Source organism: Manacus vitellinus, unplaced genomic scaffold, assembly GCF_001715985.3.
Source record: "Manacus vitellinus isolate BGI_N305 unplaced genomic scaffold, ASM171598v3 scaffold_6_pilon, whole genome shotgun sequence".
In the NCBI taxonomy this organism is placed as follows: domain Eukaryota; kingdom Metazoa; phylum Chordata; class Aves; order Passeriformes; family Pipridae; genus Manacus; species Manacus vitellinus.
Window position 1 is genome coordinate 37,420,918 of NW_021940750.1, and position 18,227 is coordinate 37,439,144.

The 18,227-nt window shown below is 43.0% G+C and overlaps 1 protein-coding gene across 1 annotated transcript in view; it reads right to left on the bottom strand.

Annotated features, from left to right (window-relative positions):
- The window catches only part of SYT16 (synaptotagmin 16), a 38,836-nt gene that overhangs the window by 3,861 nt on the left and 16,748 nt on the right, over positions 1 to 18,227 (bottom strand). The window contains exons 2-4 of the mRNA XM_018082266.1: positions 13,941 to 14,197; positions 9,480 to 9,923; positions 8,225 to 8,414 (exon numbers count right to left, since the gene is read on the bottom strand). Of these exons, the coding sequence (XP_017937755.1) occupies positions 8,225 to 8,414; positions 9,480 to 9,923; positions 13,941 to 14,197 (891 nt within the window). The remainder of the gene's footprint in view (positions 1 to 8,224; positions 8,415 to 9,479; positions 9,924 to 13,940; positions 14,198 to 18,227) is intronic.

Genomic DNA, 18,227 nt, shown 5'->3' on the forward strand with positions numbered 1-18,227 from the left:
CTCCCCTCCTGTTGACTTTGCCAAAGAAAATCCATCCCCAGATACACAGTGAAATTATTGAAACTACAGAAAGGATGAACTTGACAATTTACTGAGGAATGTATGTGTAAGAGCATCTATTCATTATGAAGGCAAACATTTTCCATCTAATTACATGCTCAGATTCAGTAATGGCCTCATTACAGTGGTGTCTCAGCACTCTACACTCTTCAAAGTGTTTATTTTCATGCCACCTCTGTCAAGCACAAAGGGAGAAAAGAGATTAGGGCTCACATTCTTTAAAATGCCTAAGTGCTCACCCATTTGGGCACCCATCTCACTGACATGAAGAAGAGCAAGACCTCTTAATATCTGGGAGAGTCTGAGACTGCAGCTTGCCCCTGGTTACACAAAAGTCTGTGAAGATTCAAGAACGAAGTCTAATTTTGCCAAGACCAATTTTAGCACTGCATCTACCAGACTCTCCCTTCCATGCAGGTTTTGGAACAGAAGTTCTTGCTGCAAATCATTTTCACCCTAAACTTATCTTTCATCTCTGGTATGAGTAGATTGAACAATGTTCACGTATACATAAAATATCAACACCTCTGCATTTAATACCGGAGTGAAAAGAGCTAAATCAAGGAATGTTGCAAGGAGCCAGACACATTTCGGGCTAGCACTGCATCATCTTGCTCCAGAGGTCTGGGCAAATCTCTCCTTGTGCAGACTGCTCTGTCTCTATCAACACTGCCCCAACCATAAAACACCTCTTGAGAGCTCATCTGCAAAGGCAATCACTTTATCCACGATTCTTCTAATGACCCATTTCTGTCATGATCCTTCTCAGGGAACTAACTGATAATGACAACTCAGGGGAATAATCAGCTCTAATTTATGCATTCCCGCTTTTGGAGCAGGGACCATAGCATGCATTCTGCTTTCATTTACCCTAAGCACTACCATTATTAATAAAGCTGACCTGTGAGCAAAAACACTGCCAATACAAAAGCATCTAACACCCCTGCTTGAATTTATATTTAGAAAGGAAATAAACAACCAAAGACTCCTGACCCCTCACGTCTGTGGACTGCAGGGTACCCCACGGTGCCACATGGACTTTCCCACCCGCGCTCCAGGCAAGCTAGCTCATTTCCAAAAGCAGTATAACCATGTCAGCATGCTGCAATCCAGACTAATAACAGCCGCAGCAGAATAAAGCCTTGGGCCTGGAGCTTAATTTCCCCCAGCTGGCGTGCCCACGCTCCCAGCCTACATAATAAACGGCAGCACCGCGCGGCGAAGCAGCCCCAGAGCTCAACTCTGTGCTACTCTGTACTGGCAGCTCCATGCCAGGTCTCAGTTTGAGACCCAGAAGACCATTAGTCCTGGCTTTACCTCCCCATTAAACCAGCAGTGGGGCAGAAATACTCTGAACTGGGCTCACTGCAGCTGGATCAGTAAAAGAGCAGGGAGAAGAATTAGACCCAAGCTTTTGATCCCAACCCCACATTGTGAAAGTCTGGATTTTAGGCAGCTTGTGGCCTACTCTATAAATCATACAAGAGCTGAGAACTGCCTACTATGTTGCTGAGAAGCCAGCTTTCCTTCCCCTATTCCACCAAGTCTCTGCTGCTCAAGTCTCCTCTCCTGGGGCTTACAGCTCTCACACAAGGGAGAGGCTGGAATCTGGCAACCTTCACAACATGTGAGTCATCAGAGAACAGACCAGCAGCACCTCTAATTTAAAATGCAGCAGAAAGGAATGCACTGCTCCCTGGAAGCGATTCTTGGCCTGAGGGAGGGAATTGCCAGCAGCAGTGACATGCAAGAGGGGCAGGAGATGAGGGTTCCCTGAAAGCAAGGTCCAGGTCTCTCAGGAAAGAAAGCTGTTTCCAGAGACACCTTAGAATCACAGAATCATAGAATCTGCTAGGTTGGAAGGGACCTCCGAGATCCTCAAGTCCAACCCTTGATCCACTACTGCTGTGGTTACCAGACCATGGCACTAAATGCCACATCCAGTCTTATCTTAAAAACCTTCCCTGGGCAGCCCATTCCAATGCCTGATTACCCTTTCTGTAACGAATTTCTTCCTAATATCTAACCTAAACCTTCCCTGGCACAGCTTAAGACCATGCCCTCTTGTCTTACTGAGAGCTGCCTGGGAGAAGAGACCAACCCCCACATGGCTACAACCTCCTTTCAGGGAGTTGTAGAGAGTGATGAGGTCTCCCCTGAGCCTCCTCTTCTCCAGGCTGAACAATCCCAGTTCCCTCAGCCTCTCCTCACAGGACTTGTGCTCGAGTCCCTTCACCAGCCTTGTTGCTCTTCTCTGGACCTGTTCCAGCACCTCAACATCCTCCCCCTCGGAGCTCAGTTCCTCTGTGATCCTTCTCTGCTGCCTCAACACCCCATGTCCACCCCATTTTACAACACCAGCCCTCACCTGGGACACCTGTTAGGCTACAGAGCCAGCTTACCATCTGCCTGCACTACCCAGCCCTGAGGAGGTGCAGCTTTAGTGCAGGCTGACCCAGCTGAAAGAGAACGCAATCATCTCTCCAGATGCACAAGGTGACTCTCCTCTAACAAGGGCATTTCAAAACTTTCCACATTTATGCATTGCTGCTGCCTCAGAGAGGAGATGGAGAACTCTAAGAGCATGGTTACACACCTCAACAACAGCAATGGCAATGGTAGGGGCATGATGTAAGGATGCTTAAGCCTGGCTTTTGTCACCTCCAGCAGCGGTGCCCACAGGCATGGCTTTATTACACATCCTGTCATCAGATCTCCTGCAAACACTGCTCTGTAAAGTCACTGCAGATTTGCACTTAACATTCAGCTCCAGCTGAAACTTGGAATGAGGAGAGTTCTACTCCGGTAGCAATGGTTTTTTCTTCTGTTTGTTTTAGGAGGGGGGAAAAAACTGGTTTTTTTTCTTGTTTACAGCTATGGGAGTGGGAGAGCACTGCCATACATCCACTTCAAATGCACTCCTTTGATTCAGAAATATCTTCATTTTTATGCCCTGTAACAGATTATACTTTTCATATACCTTTTATAAATATAAAGCTATTGAAAACATTACTAGATAACCATGTGCTATCATTGGATGTCTAATTATCATAGAATATCCCCCACAAAAATCTTACAATTGCTCCTTGGAAGTCCATTGTTCCGACATTGTCTTTCTAAGCCTAATCAGGTCTCACATGTGGTGGGAAGAGCTGTGCCCAGACAGTTCATCCAGCCAACAGTACCCCAGCACACACACCTTAGTAAAGCTATAAAAATACGGCATATGCTGGTTCCCTCCCAAATACTCCCCCAGTATCCAGCAATTTGTGACTCAAGAACTTCCTCAGTCAGAGGCAGTGTCTTTGTATTTAGTGATCCTCTGTGGAACTTTGAGAACTTCTCCTGTGTTGCACAGAACTCAAGTAGATTTCTACCATCCATGACGTTCTGTAGTGAGGAATTCAACAGCGTAGGTGAAGAGCTGTCTCCTCTTCAGAACCCACTACCTCCTCGCTTCCTTTTATGATCCTTTGGTTTTGTATCAGGAGAAGACAATGAGTAAGTGTTGTCAATTCACTTTCTCAATGACACTTGTAGACCTCTGTGAAATCTTCCCCCATCTCCCTTTGTTGTAACACCGTAGGAGGCACAGTCTATTCAGCTACAGCTCGTTGGAAGCTGTTCCCATACCCCTGATTGTCTCCAACACTCCTCATCACATCTTTTCAGTTCTACCATATTCTATTTAAACAGAGGGAGCCAGAACTGTACACAGTATTCATTAGACCACTGACTGCGTATTTACAATAAAATATCAATTTTTCATTTTGTCCACATTTGTTTTGGGTTTTTTTCACTGCTGTTGCTGATCCTTGAATTGACATTTTCCTAGAGCTATTTACTGTAAGACTAATATTTCACTCCTAAGTGAAATATTGAGCCCATCCAGATTAAGTTTGAATTCCACATGTGCTCCCATGCAATACTTTACACTCATCCACACTTCATCTTCTGCCTCACTGCCTGGCTGCTCATTACTAAGACATCCTTCTGGGGCTACTTGCATCTGGCCTCATCTTTCTCACCCAGAACAAAGCTTTCTCAGCTGTTCTTATTGTAAGCTTATTTTAGCTGTTCAAGGAAGGGCAAAAAGAAGGTGCAGAAGGAGAAGTGACTTTCCTACAATTTTACTGTGACTGACTGGCAAGCACTTGGCAGCAAGAAGCTTCCCAGAAAATCCCAGCTCTGTTAACCAAGCTCTCTGGAGGACTGAATCCACCCCATCTTGCCCTGGTAAGGTCCCCCTTCTATTACCAATGACATGGAAGCATGAATCACAAAGCTTTAGGAGCTCAAGCAAGTTCCTTGTTCAGAGCAAGATATGTAGGTTAAAAGTTAATTTTTTTTATTCAGCTTCTTGGTCTGATTTGGAGTAATTAAAGGAATTAACCTGTGCCTTAGTTCTCCAGGAATGTAACACGGTTAATAACTTTACTTCTCTCACAAATAATCTGATAAAATAAAATCCACTAATGCCTTTCAAGCACCCTGATACCAGAGCAATGCAGATCCTAATGTAAGAACCCTAAATTTTCTGTGGGAGCATTTTCTGCGTTTCTTGGATATCGTTACCTGTGGCTCAGGTAAATGTTTGTTTTCAGAAAAGTCTTTAATTCAAGAAGAACTTTCTCCTGTTACCAATAGAAATCCTGATAGCTTGTTCTCTCCCTCCTGTCTTTTCCAGCATTAATGCTATTGTATTTGTTTAATGGGGTTAATATGCTGCTGGTATAATAATGATCATGTACGGATGTAATTATAATGTGTGATTAATTCTGCAGCTGTTGAAAACCTTGGAGGACTTTTCTTAGGCGAGGGAATAACTTTACAATAGTTCTTCTCAAATTGCGTTACACACAGACATAAACCCCAAAAGAAATGTAGAAGGGAAAAGAGGGAAGGCTGGATTAGAGGAGAGAGAGCTGCACCCAGCAGAGCAGCAGATGAAGGTTTAACATCACATGGGCAGGCATCTCTCTGTTTTGTGTTTATACACTGACTAGTTCAAATGATTCCTGTTCCATCACTGTGATCCCAAGGTATTACAACCATGCACATAGTATGTAACTGGTTATAAATTTTTAAAGATGTCTCTGACAGTGGTGTAGGCTTCTCTTGTTACATTTTTTATAATAAACACCCTTTAAGAGAACATGCTGCGTTTTGTTCTAAGAAGATACAAGACCACAGAACAAAATATGAACTCCTACAAAATGTTAGCACAGGTTAATGTTTTTTTTACAAGAACCAAATAGAATGAGGTGCACAGCACACAAGCCATTAGCACTAAAATACCAACAGTGTCCACATCTGACAAAACTGTAGATGCTTTCCTGCATGAGGCTTTTTGGCACACAGATAATTTACGGTCTGATGCTGCAGCCATACTCTTGAGTGCTCTTAAGTGCTCTGAATTATAATGGATCTATTTATGTGATCAGGGATTGTAGGCTTAGGCCTGTAACTCAGCATGTTACCCAGAACAATACCTGGACACTTATCCTTGCCCAAACTATCCTTAAATCGCACAAATGTGACCCAAAGAGAAGACACAGATTTAAGTTTCTGTAAGATGTCCAACTGTTTTCTAACCTGGTTATTACTCATGTAAGCACCCATGACTTTGATATTTACCTGACTCAGTTTAAAGGTGAAGGAGATGATGTGCCCAGGAAAAACTGAAACATGCACTACCCTCCTTTTCTTCTCCAGGAAACCAACTCTTTCAGCCTCTGCAGCCTTTAACACCTAAAATCACCAATGCCCCAGTCCAGTTCCTTCTCCTGCTCACAGTGAAATCCCTGTGCCAGGATGTCAAGAAGGAAGCATGCATGCTATAAGAGTACAGCTGGCAGAGAAGAGGATAAAGATGGGCAAAAAACACAGCTGGAGACTTTGCTGTTATTCAAGACCCTCCTGCCATTCTCCACAGCTGCAGCTGGCAGCAGCAGCCAGTACTAAAGCCACTGGGCTGCAACAGGACTACATATGGGTCCTGTGTAGAGTCTGTGCTTGCAGGGCTGGGAATAGAGATGGATTCTGTCCATTGCCTTCTCCTGGTCTTACCATAAATGGCTGCCCTGAATAGCAGTTTGGGCTCGGTATTTAAGTGCCCCAAAGCACTATTATATCTGAAATTTCCATGATACTTTACAGAAATCACTCCCTCTGAGCCTCAAACAACAGAACCACAAATAGGACCTATTTAAGAAAATGCAAGGGCTCTTTCCTCACCCTCCAGAAAGCGGGATACCAGCTTTAGTTTTCACCTCTTGAAGGACTTATTGAGCATCTCATTCAGCCACCAGCATGTTTCAGACAGTAACGATCGGACCTCACAGCAGTCCCCCACAGTGCCTGAGGAGTTATCAGTGAAATGCTGCTCCAGCATCTGACACAAGTGCTGGTTTTCTTCCTTCTTTTTAATTTCCTTCAGTTTCTACTTCACTGGGTTTTCCTTTTCTCACCACACCGCTGGGAACTTTGTAGGCACAGAAGAACAATTCAGAAAGCAGATGCAACAATGCAACTTGGAATAAAAGCAGCATATTGTGATAGGTTCAGAATTTGCCTATAATCATTTATGGATCTCTGTGTTTCACCTAAAAGCTGATCTAACACTGAGAGACACTGGTCTGACAATGTTAAAGTTCTTTTGGATACAGAAAGGATGTGAAGAAACAACTCAAGATAGTCTTAACAGCAAATATGAAAGAACTGCTATGGACTGTTAGTTTGGTTGACAGAAGACTTTGCCCATCTTATCAAACAGAATAAATTAGATTTATCTGAAGCCCCCCAAACATAGAAATGGAAAATCCAGTCAGAATTTAAAATAAAAAGTCCCTCAAGGAATGCCTCCTTTGCCCATATCCTGCTTCTGTTCTTTTGTCATCAACAAACACAAAATGTTTTTAATAAAACATGTAAATGTTAACAAGAACATGCCTTTAAGTAACTCACATAGAGACCTATGTTACTACAGACAATAAAAGATGAGCTAGGACTACACAGACTGGGGTCAGGTGTTTTACTGTTGCACAGGCTTGCCCTTAATTCTCGAGGGACTAACTGATGACACATTATTTTTGTAATATACTCCAGTATAGTGTAGTAGAAACTTGAGTTTTCACATCCATACACTGAAATATTGCATAAATATTTTGCTAGATCTGGGCCAAAGAGCAGAGTATCTTGCAAAAGCAATCTTAGCATTTTGCAGCTACAGATATTATGTCAAATCCAGCGAAGGCAAGGAACCGTCAAAGGTTATTATCTTTGACAAGTAGGCAAACATCACGAAAAGCAAACACACCAACAGACAAACAAAAAACACACATTATTTCACATTGCCATCAGTTGCTGGTGTCAGACAGGAGGCAAAAGGACAACACAGGATGAATACAGTGCTGCCATTCAACCCCTGAATGAGGCATCCCAGTGGCAAAGCAGATAAGACCAGGTGCTATGGCTTTGTGACTCCATCTATATCATGGACAGCAGCACTATCCATGTCAAGGACTAACTACAGCTCAGGCACTAACTAAACCTACTGTAAGGCAATTTCCATTTTTTCCTGTAGGACTGGAGGAAAGGAACTCAACTATTGTGACCCTGTTGTGACAACTTTCCAATTTTCCTTCTGCAGAAGATTTTCTTGTGCAGCAGCCGAGAATTCACAGCAGGAGGATCCCCAAGGGGCCCAAAGCACCAGGTCACCCAGCGCTCAGCAGCACAGCAAGGGGACTAAACAAAGTATAGCCCTGGGAAACACTTAATGGCACGAGGCAGGGCCCCTGTGGGTCACATGGTAACATATAAACACTTGGAAAGTGCTTCTTTCTTTTTATGGATCTGCTGAGAATTACCCTGTGCTTTGGGTATAATGACACTTTTGCCTTAATCAGATGTTGTAAAGGTATATGCAATAAAACAGACATTCAGGTATTACCATCCCATCAGCTGTGTCTTCATATGATTGCCTCCAATTACCCTGTAACATTTACCAACACACGCATCTGAAATAAAGGCTTTTAATTTTTCATCAGGTGCTCTGCAAGGAAACCCGGCTCAGAAAAGGCATAATTGAATATCTCGAGGAAGAAAATAAAAAGCAAATTTTGACTCAATGGTGTTATTTAATAGCAGCGAGAGTACTTACCAGGTGGCCTATTAATTGCGAGGTTTCGGAAATGACTGCCTTTGATCATCTCCACCGACAGCCGCCCCGTAGTGGCATTGTATGACAATCCCACGAGCAGCTCTGGCACCCCTCCATGCGACAGGGACTGTGTTGAAGAAGCGCTATCACTGTGAGAGATTGCTGACAGACTAAGCTGAGAATCTGCACTCTGCAGGGAAAGAGCACCAAGAGAATCATCAGGACATTCACCACCACCCTCCCCCAATTTATATCTTCTAGTCTCATTTGGTAACAGCTCTCTTAAGAAATTACAATAACTAAGAATTAATTATGCTGGGGCACCAGGAGAATCAGAGCGTCACTTTTACAAAAACACATCTCTGAACTTTCTCTTTAAAGATGAGGAACTCTGCATAATGTGTTATCACTACTGTAAATCAAAGCCTCTGAGATAACCAAACATCCTACTACATTAATGCTCAGTCAATCTTCATAATGGCTTTTGGATGGAATACAGTTTGCAGTTTGGGGTTTTTTGGTCTGTACATTTTCTTACTTTCTTTCCTTGCTCCCACAATGCTCTCTATTCCCTCTTCACCTGGAGTTCGATGTTTTATTCATTTTGTGTGCACAGCCTCTCACTGAGCTTTTTGTAGACAATGAATCATGACAGAGCTCTTCTACACAAATTGATTGGCATAGCCAGAGCTGGATACAACTGTGATGTGCTTGGAAAATTAGGAAGCAGCACAGCCAGTTCCTCTTCCCGTGACCCACCTCTCCAATTCCATCTGTCATGTAAAGGAACATTACTAAGCATTTCTGGCAACATGGAAACTGCACCATGTGGAGATATACAAGCTAATAGCTAGGGCCAAATGAGGTAGCTCCTGCACTGGCAGTAGTACAGGTCCACCAACACAATGGTGCACAAGAATCACTGTCCTTATTGAAATTAAGACATAATTAGCCTTGGTGGTTCCTGGATCAACCTACTATTTCTGAATGGCACAGCATGTGATGATTCGTGTAGATGTAGTACATACACATGGTTTGGTGTCAGCTTGCTAGCTGATCTGTTGTTAATAAAGCACAGCTTTGCATAGGGAACAAATATCCTGTGCTTCCCCTTACTGATAACTTTTTAAGTGATAGCAGGACAGATCCACCAGTCACATGCTAACAGCCCTGAATGACAGACGTCAGGTAAGGCTGGTCCCCGCTCACCAGACAAACAATTTTATGGATCCCGTATGTCTTTCACCAAACTTACACTCAGGTTACTTCTGGGCTCCAGGACCAGTGTCACCTTCACTTCCTCTTCCTGGCTGATGTTGCTCAGGTAGAACAGCTGCTCTCCCATCATCTTCTCTGCAATCATCTTGTGCACCGCGTAGAGGCGGAAGCGAACGGCGTGGCTGCTTAACTCCTGTGGTTCCAGCTTACTGAAGGCAATTTTGTCCTTGAAGATGGGGATGGGTCCTCTCTGAACGCTCGTTTTACCCCTCTGTTTCTTGCCTGGCATCAGAACTGTGTGCACTTGCCAGGTGTTCACACCGCTGCGGTCTTTGTCTGGGATGTCCCTGGCCTCCAAGATAGTAACCACCAGCTTTTGACTCAAGGGTTTATAGTTGAAGATGACATCTAGATCACCACATTTGCAGATGGGCTCATGAGTGCCATGATGAGCTGGTACACTGTTCACTTCATTATGTTCCTGCAAAGAGAAGGAAGAAATAACACCTCCACTGGAGTTCAACTGTCTCTGTGATCTGAACTCCATTTAAAAAAGGTTGTTCTTCCTCGTGCCTGCAAGTGTAGGCAGTTCCTGTGCAAAATAAAGACCCCACTGTTTCTTGAAAGGGCAATTATTGTTAATTGCCTGATTTTGTGTAATATTCCCCATACACTCTAGAAAGCAATAGCACTTGTTGAAACATTTCCAACAAAAAGTTTCATCAATATCTAAATGTTTTGCAGGAGACAGTTGATTTGGAAAACATTCCTCATAAGGAAAACCTCAACAAAGGTTTTTTTACATTTCATTCATGTAAATTTTGAGGCATTAACAAAATGTTTTGACCAACTTACTTATGTAAGTAAGTTTGACCAACTTCAATGTTTTTACCAACTTGCAATGTTACTTTGAACGTACATTGGAATTTTTTGTCAAGACATATTTTTTGCATTAGCAAAATCAAACAATTCAACCAAACCTGCTAACTTTTTAGATATTTTGTTCTGCTATAAATTAAAAAAATTAAGCACTGTGGTTCAGTTTGATGGGAGAGGAAATCACCATATCAGAATTTCTTGCAAAATTGAAATTCCATTTCTAGATGCTACCCTATATTTCAATACTTTTCCTACAGCTAAGGCAATGATAATGGAGAAAAACAGTCTGATTAAATACATACCGACTCTTCATACCCTTTTTAAATCTCCCAAGAGAAGCATCTGTTCCTTCTGTTCTGTTTGGATACTAATACATTCAGAATAAAAATTCAAAATAAACAAGCACAACATGTGCAGACCAATCCACACACAATCTTTTACCTACTTTTAAAACAAAAATCATCTTGATAAAACAAGATAAAAACATGGATGCTCACCTTACCTTTTGCTGAGTGGGCGTGTGCATTTCTGTTCAAAAGTGCTTTTTTATCTCAGAGCTAGAATGTGCTTCATGTGATAAAGGGGTTGCTATAGTGATCAATGATTTGTATTTAAACATGAGTATACACTGTACTAGGGAAAGATTTTCAGTTAATAGCCAGAAGGTGAATTAAGGCCTGTCACCAGAATCTGAGTCACCCTCCTCCTCAAACATTTCTCTTCTTTTGCATTTCAAGTAACACTTCTTTTCAACACAGGAATCTTATTGTTCAGAGAACAGATGATGGGCCTTGGGATGTCTGATGTAATTCCCTTCAGAAGTGTCTAGGGTGGTGCGTGTCTCAAACAAGGCCTCAGATAAACATCAAAATTTGTGTTTACTTCCTGCCAATCTACTTTCCTAGTGCTCAGATTAATCTACCATGACGTGCAAAGCTCCAGCTCTCCATATTTTCAGAGGTGTTTAAGACTTGTGCACATGAATACAAAAGTTCAAACGTGCAGACTGAGGCTGGAGACCTGCTGTCAGACATCTTGCAGAAGTAATGTCAAAGGGAGAAAAAAAAACCGCTTGGGCAACACCTAAAATGACTTGGTTGGCCACAAAAATACCTTTCTGTATGAACAGCAGGCTGAAAAAAAACAAAAATGCAAGGTAGGCCAGGTTGCCTGGAGAGAGCGTGGTGTTATGCAAATGTTAAGTGCTGCTCTCTGTAGCTGTCAAGTTATTTCTGTCTGGTTGATGAAATAATATTTAAGAAGGAAACGTAATGGGATTGTGCTTGACTCATATTTCCCTCCACATTTTCATCCCTTCACACTTTTATCTGTGCATTTGCTACTGAGGAGATGGAATCAAAGCACATTCAAAGGCTGCTGCTAAGGTGTGGAGACAACCGTGCTTGCAGCATAACTTTGCTTTCATCCACGTGCCTGAGCTGGAGAAGGTGAACTCCTGGGCATCATCATAAACCCACAGGTACGAGGATCCAAGAGGCAATTTCCCATCCCAGCAGGGCTAAGTATCTCACCTTCTGGCAGCGTGTTAGGGCAGGCTTAAGGTCAGAGATCTGGTTTTTGACTGAAGAGCTAGAAAGGATTTGGATTTCAGGAAATGTCAAATCGTGCTACTGGAGCTGCATTCACATCCACTGCAGAGAAAAACTATGTGAACTGGAGGCAGAGAGGGAAAGAGAAATGCCACACTCCGTGGCAGTAACCTTTCCGTGGGCAACCAAGCTTTAGAGACCTCATAGCTCCTTTCTGTGCTATCCAGGACTCACCCCTGTACGGGTTTGCTTCACACACAGTAATCTCCCTTCCGTGGAAGTCATTGACAGAACTCCCCTCAGCTCTCAAAGCTCAGCTGGGCTACAAGTGCATTGTGAACATATTGATTATACAGACACTTAAATTGGAATCCAAGGAATGACTGGGGTTTAGATATTTCATCTGAATTTCTTTCCCTCTGCCCAGCACAGTTGTTGTGAAGTCAAGCCAAATATACTGATTGATACTGCATGTCTAACCTGGTCATTCAGGACAGCCAATATCCACTTCACTAAGTAAAATAAGTCCATTTCTGCCAGAGAAACCTGAAAGAACAGCTAATCATGGATAAGGATTGAAACGGTACTTGTGGTTCCACTGCAGGGGCATAAAATTACCATTTCCGTCCCTAAAGAGAGGTCCTTTGAGTGGAGCATAATAGCACTTGGACATTTCTGGCATGTCAGAACATTTAGTTCCTGCAATAAAAAGTCTTTCATTAATGCACACAATACCTTCAGATGAGAAGCTGTTTGTAGCAGATAAACTGGGTCTTGGGCATATCTGCCCCCGATGCTAGAATCATTCTTTGCATTTGGAAAATGTAGATACCAGGAGCAAAACAAGAGATGTATTCCAAAGAAATACAAGAGGACACTGGAGACACTGAGGCACATGTGGACCACAGCAATGCACATCAAATTTGGAAAAGAAATACAAGAGGACACTGGAGACACTGAGGCACATGTGAACCACAGCAATGTACATCAAATTTGAAAAAGGATAAATGAGCCTCAGATGGGCAGACAAACAGCAAAAAGAGGGCAGAGCTGCTGCCACACAGAGTTTGCATGTGATGAGCAGTGTTTTGTGGGACTGGATTGTTCAGCAAACCAAAATGCTGCTCCAAACACCCCTTAGGGCTTGAGCATATGCCCCAAGGAGCTGCCTTCCATCTCTTTAACTGGCTGCAGGCAGCCTGCTCTGAGGATAGGAACCTTTCCCTCAAAGCCTTGTTGCTCAGAATGTGATGGAAGTATTAATTTCCACAGCTGAAGAACAGTCTCTTTTAACTCAGGCAAGTGTGACCTTTGTGTTGTTCTTTTAATATGTCTGATGCAGGCTGATATTTTTTCAGACATTTTACCCTGTGGTAAAATAATGAAAATCAACACATCAGGCAGAGAGATTAGGAGAGAAAAGGGAGATGCTAAGTAATCAGGTGTTTACAATGCCTTAAAATCCAAAATGTTTTTTTGAGGCTTCAAAATAAAGCTGCAGAACTAAGGGAAAGCAGCCTTGGGTTCCCTCCTTCCCTAAACGGTTGCCTGGTATCAGCGGGGACCAGAGTGATGGTCACTTGGTCAAGTCACAGGCCACCCCCACCAGCTGTGTCCAGCTTTCCAGATGCTTCCCATTGTCTAAATCATAGAAAATACCTGAAAAAAGAGGCACAGATCTGACCCAGTGACCACATACCACGTCCCGAGATGCACACCTTGCATGTAGAGCCAGTGACAAAGCCCTGGGCCACCACAGAGTGCTCTTTGCTAAATGACAGTAAATGCTGTCAGGCAGCTAATGGCTCCAATTTCAGCTCAGAGACTGCAGTCAGAAAGCAGGCAATAAAAGAGCTTCTGTGAATTAGTGTTAGTAGCAAGAGGTAAAATACCAGAAAGAGGGGAAACACAAAGGGAGGGGTGTATGTTCACCCACACATGCACACAGGAGTACCATTATCTTGGGCTGCGCTGATCAATTTTTCACTTCATTTCTCCTCTAACACTTTTTGGCCCCCAATATCCTCCAAAAGCTTACACCATGTGTGATAAATGACAATTCACAGTACCTCAGGGCTCCAAGCCGATGAGCTGTCAGTAGCATCATTTACTTCCAATCCCTGGTTGGCAGGTGCTGTCTCCATTTCCAAACGTCCTTCCGTGGCTGCCCGGCTAACTCCATCCCTGATGCTGGGCTCCATCCTGGGCCCTTTATGCTGCCCAGTGCCCCTATTCCCAGTTGTTGTTCTTGAATCAACAGATACATGGTCATCTCCACGATAGGATAGGTTGTCTTGGTAACTCAGTTGGCTTAGTCCATCCAGATCTAACAATTTTCAGCAAGAAAATAATTTCAGAGGGATTAGAACAAATTCCTCCCCCTATAACTTCAAAATGTGCCTTTCTCTCCTTTCTTTTCTTTTTTCTTTTTTTTTTCTCTTGTTTCAGTTTCTGAGTACTGCAGCGCTGAATCTATAAAATAACAAATCCTGTTTAAATCAGCATTTGATGGAGGGCACAGGGCTGAACTGAGAAACCAGTTGCCTTTACTTGACAAAGTTAACCACCAAATGCAATTATCAATGGAGTATCTGGGATATTCAAGTGCCTTGGAGCTGCTTTGCAGTCCCAAAGCAATCTCTTCCATGAAAACACAGGTCAGACAAACTACAGAAAAGCACAGCATAGGCCTGATGAATGGGTATGACAGTTTCCTTCCATGCAGGAGGAGAAGGAGGAGGAAAAGAGAGGAGTTGGCATTGTCCTCAAGGGCATAGTGCTGGTGAGGAAAGGACTTTCACAGAGATAACAGAGTGCCACCATGAACCTATCACCCCTCTGAGAGCTTGAGTGAGCATGACCAGCCCCACAAGCCAAGCAGGAATCTCCAAATCCCATGTTTGGGCAAAATTGCCCAAAGGACAGCTGAGGGGAGATGTGTTCTGTTCCCTAATTTCCTGCCTGCTTTTATTAGTTTTAATTCATCTGTTCCTACACACTTACTCCATGGGCTAAAGTTAGGCTCATTAATGAGAACAAAATAATCTTCTCTGGTTCACACCACAGATTCATTTTCTACTACCATTGATGTCTCTGTTTTGAACACAGGGATCTTTTCTGCGCTTGAAAGCACCGGTGAGAGCTCTCTGGATGGAGCAGCACAGATAATTACATGTCCAGGGACACAGATGGAAACAACATCATGATTTGGCCTTGGATGTGGCCTGCAAGCACTTTCAGGAAAAAAACAAGGTCCTTCCTTCTCCTAATGCATCTCCTGATGGGCCTTGCTTTAGGAGCACAAAGAGCAAGATTCTGCCTCCATCACTTTCAAAGAGGCAAGGAGCAGTTACAGTGAAAGAAAACAAGTTTTGCTTCCAGACAGCTGATGACAGCAATGAAAACAGAATTACTTCCTTTGCAGGCACAGCTATTTGGGGTTTAGACTCACAGAAGGAGTTGAGGTTGGAAGGAACCTCCAGAGGTCATCTTGTCCACTCCCCTGCTCAAGTAGAGACACCTCCTTGTTTGTTCTTAAGAGGGTCATTATTACAGAACAATCTTTTTCTTTCAAATTTGGTCTCCAATTTAAATCTTAAAAAAATAATATTAATTACTGTGTTTCGTAGAAAACTATTAGTTTACTTTTGTTTAGATGAATCAACGTTTTTATTCCCTGACAAATTAGACAGGGACCCTGGTGACAGCTGGCATGGAGAAGGCTGAGGTACCCAACAACTATTTTTTGTCTCAGTTTTCACTCTCAGTTGCTTGTCCCACACCTCTCAAGTCCCTGAACCTCAAGGCAGGGACTGGAGGAATGAAGCCCCACCCATCTTAGGAGATCAGGTTTGAGACCTTCTGAGGGACCTGAACACAAATCCATGGGACCTGATGACATACATTCCAGGATCCTGAGGAATGGGCTAATGCAGTTGCTAAGCTGCTCTCCTTCATATTTGAGAAGTCACAGGAGTCAGGTGAAGTCTCTGGTGACCAAAGGAAGGCAAACTTCACACCCATCCTTTGAAAGGGCAGCAAGGAGGACCCTGGGAACTACCAAACTGTCAGTCTCACCTCTGTGCCCAGAAAGATCATGGAACAGATCTTCCCAGAAGATATGGCAATGTACATGAATGTCAGGAATGTGACAGAAATGTGACAGGAATGTGACAGTCAATATGGCTTCACAAAGGTCAAACCTGCCTGACCAAACTGGTGGTTGCTGTGATGGAGGGACTGCATTGGTGGATAAGGGAAGAGCAACAGATGCCATCTAATTTGACTTCTCTAAGGCTTTTGAGATGGTCCTACACAACATCCTTGTCTCTAAATTAGAGAGATATGGATTTGATGGATGAACCAAAAAGCCAACTGCATTCTGGACTGCAACAAAAGCATTGTGGCCAGCAGGTTGAGGAAGTGGGATACTGCCCCTCTACTCCACGCTCATGAGACCCCACCTGGAGTTCTGAGTCCAGCTCTGGGGTCCCCACCACAGGAAAAACATGGACCTGTTAGAGCAGGTCCATAGGAGGGTCATGAAAATGGTCAGGGGGTTTTGTATGCACCTTTTGTATGAAGAAAGGCTGAGAGAGCCTGGACAACAGAAAGTATCAGGAAGACCTCATTGCTGCTTTTTGATACTTAGAAAGAACTTATAAGAAAGAGGGAGAAAGACTTTTTACCACAGTCTGTAGTGACAAGAAAGGGGGTAATGGTTTTAAACTGAAAGAGGGTAGATTGAGATCGGATATAAGGAAGAAATTCTTTACTATGAGGTGGTGAGACCGCTAGAACAGGTTGCCCGGAGAAACTGTAGATGACCCACCACTGGAAGTGTTAAAGGCCAGGTTGGATGGGACTTTGAGCACCCTGATCACAGCAGGGGCATTGGACTAAACGAACTTTAAAGATCCCTTTCGGCCTGACCCATTTTATGATTCTCTACACATTCCTCTGTCTAGAACAAAAAGCCCAAATCTTTCTGAGTAGAACAAATTCTATGTTTGGCCTTAGCAGCAAATGTGGTGTTCCTAGTGCATATCTGCTACACACACACGCACACAAAATCCAACAAGGGGAATGGGGATTATACTCAGGAAACATTTCCTGGAGGTGTACAGAAGTCCTTGCCCCTCTCCTTGGTTGCCCTTTCAATTTAACAGCTCAGAAATTAGGAGAATAAGTTCATCCCCTTTCTTCCACTATGAATGGTCTCACACTCTCCCTCCCAGTAAATGCTTCCAGCACAAGCACTTCAACAGAGGAGTATGAGAGCATCTCACAGCTTTGTAATTATCTCCTCTTCCTCATGGGAGATGGTCCTTCAGGAGCAAAGAAGGATCCAAATTCATCTCTCTCAAATTCCAGGTGAGTGCTCTTCTCACTCCCTTCTGAAATGCAAACCCTATTTCTTCTCCTCCTCATCCTCCCATCTGGCAGAACTAGTCCTGAGCCCAAAAGCCTTCTTTGTTTTGCCTCTGCCCTAAGCTGAAAGTCTTGAGCGAGGGTAGAAAGTAATTTGACTTTTTGCTATTCTTCTCTACAAAGTCAGAAAACAGAAAGAAGTAAACAGAAAGAGCGTAAGCAAGAAATAAAAGAACAGAAATTCCACACATTTACTGAGACTGAATGGATACCAGCGCTCCTTAAGGCATTTAATTAGCAAGCCAATGCCTAACACACATTTTAAACAGTGGGTCATCCATCAAAGCACACACCACACAGCAGGCTTTCAGAATAAAATGCTTCTGTAGTAAGAAATTATCCTCACACAATTGTCTTGTGGGTTTGACTCCTGCTGGGATAATATCTAGATCAATAATAGAGGAATTTTCAAAAACTACATTAAAGCCATAAAAGTCTATTCATAACAGGAGAACTCCAGAAATATATTAATAGAGCAAGCCATCTTCCTAAGACTCAGGCACAAAATGCAAAATGAATGTGTTAGGAAAGCAAATGTAGTATTCAGGGAAAGGAAGGGAAAAGGTGATTCACCAAAACCATTCAGAGAAGTAGTCTGGCTTTTTCTTTAAATTTAAAGTAATTTGGTAAGAGATAATCACGTATAAATACCAGTATTAGAGGATCATTACAGGTAATAGCCCAACCATACAGGCTAGAACAACTACACCTCTCCAATTACATCCGTTCTAACGTTATATTCACAAAATAAACGGTGAAAACAAAAGTTCTTCCTGTAAAGGAAAAGGTCAGAGCAGTAAAATGCCTGTAATTTACCTGAGAGATCTTTAAGGAAGAAAATGTCAACTGTCTTATGAATACCTGACATGAATAAACAGCACAGCATCAGGGATATAGGTTGAGACAGCATTATCTAACCATCTGAA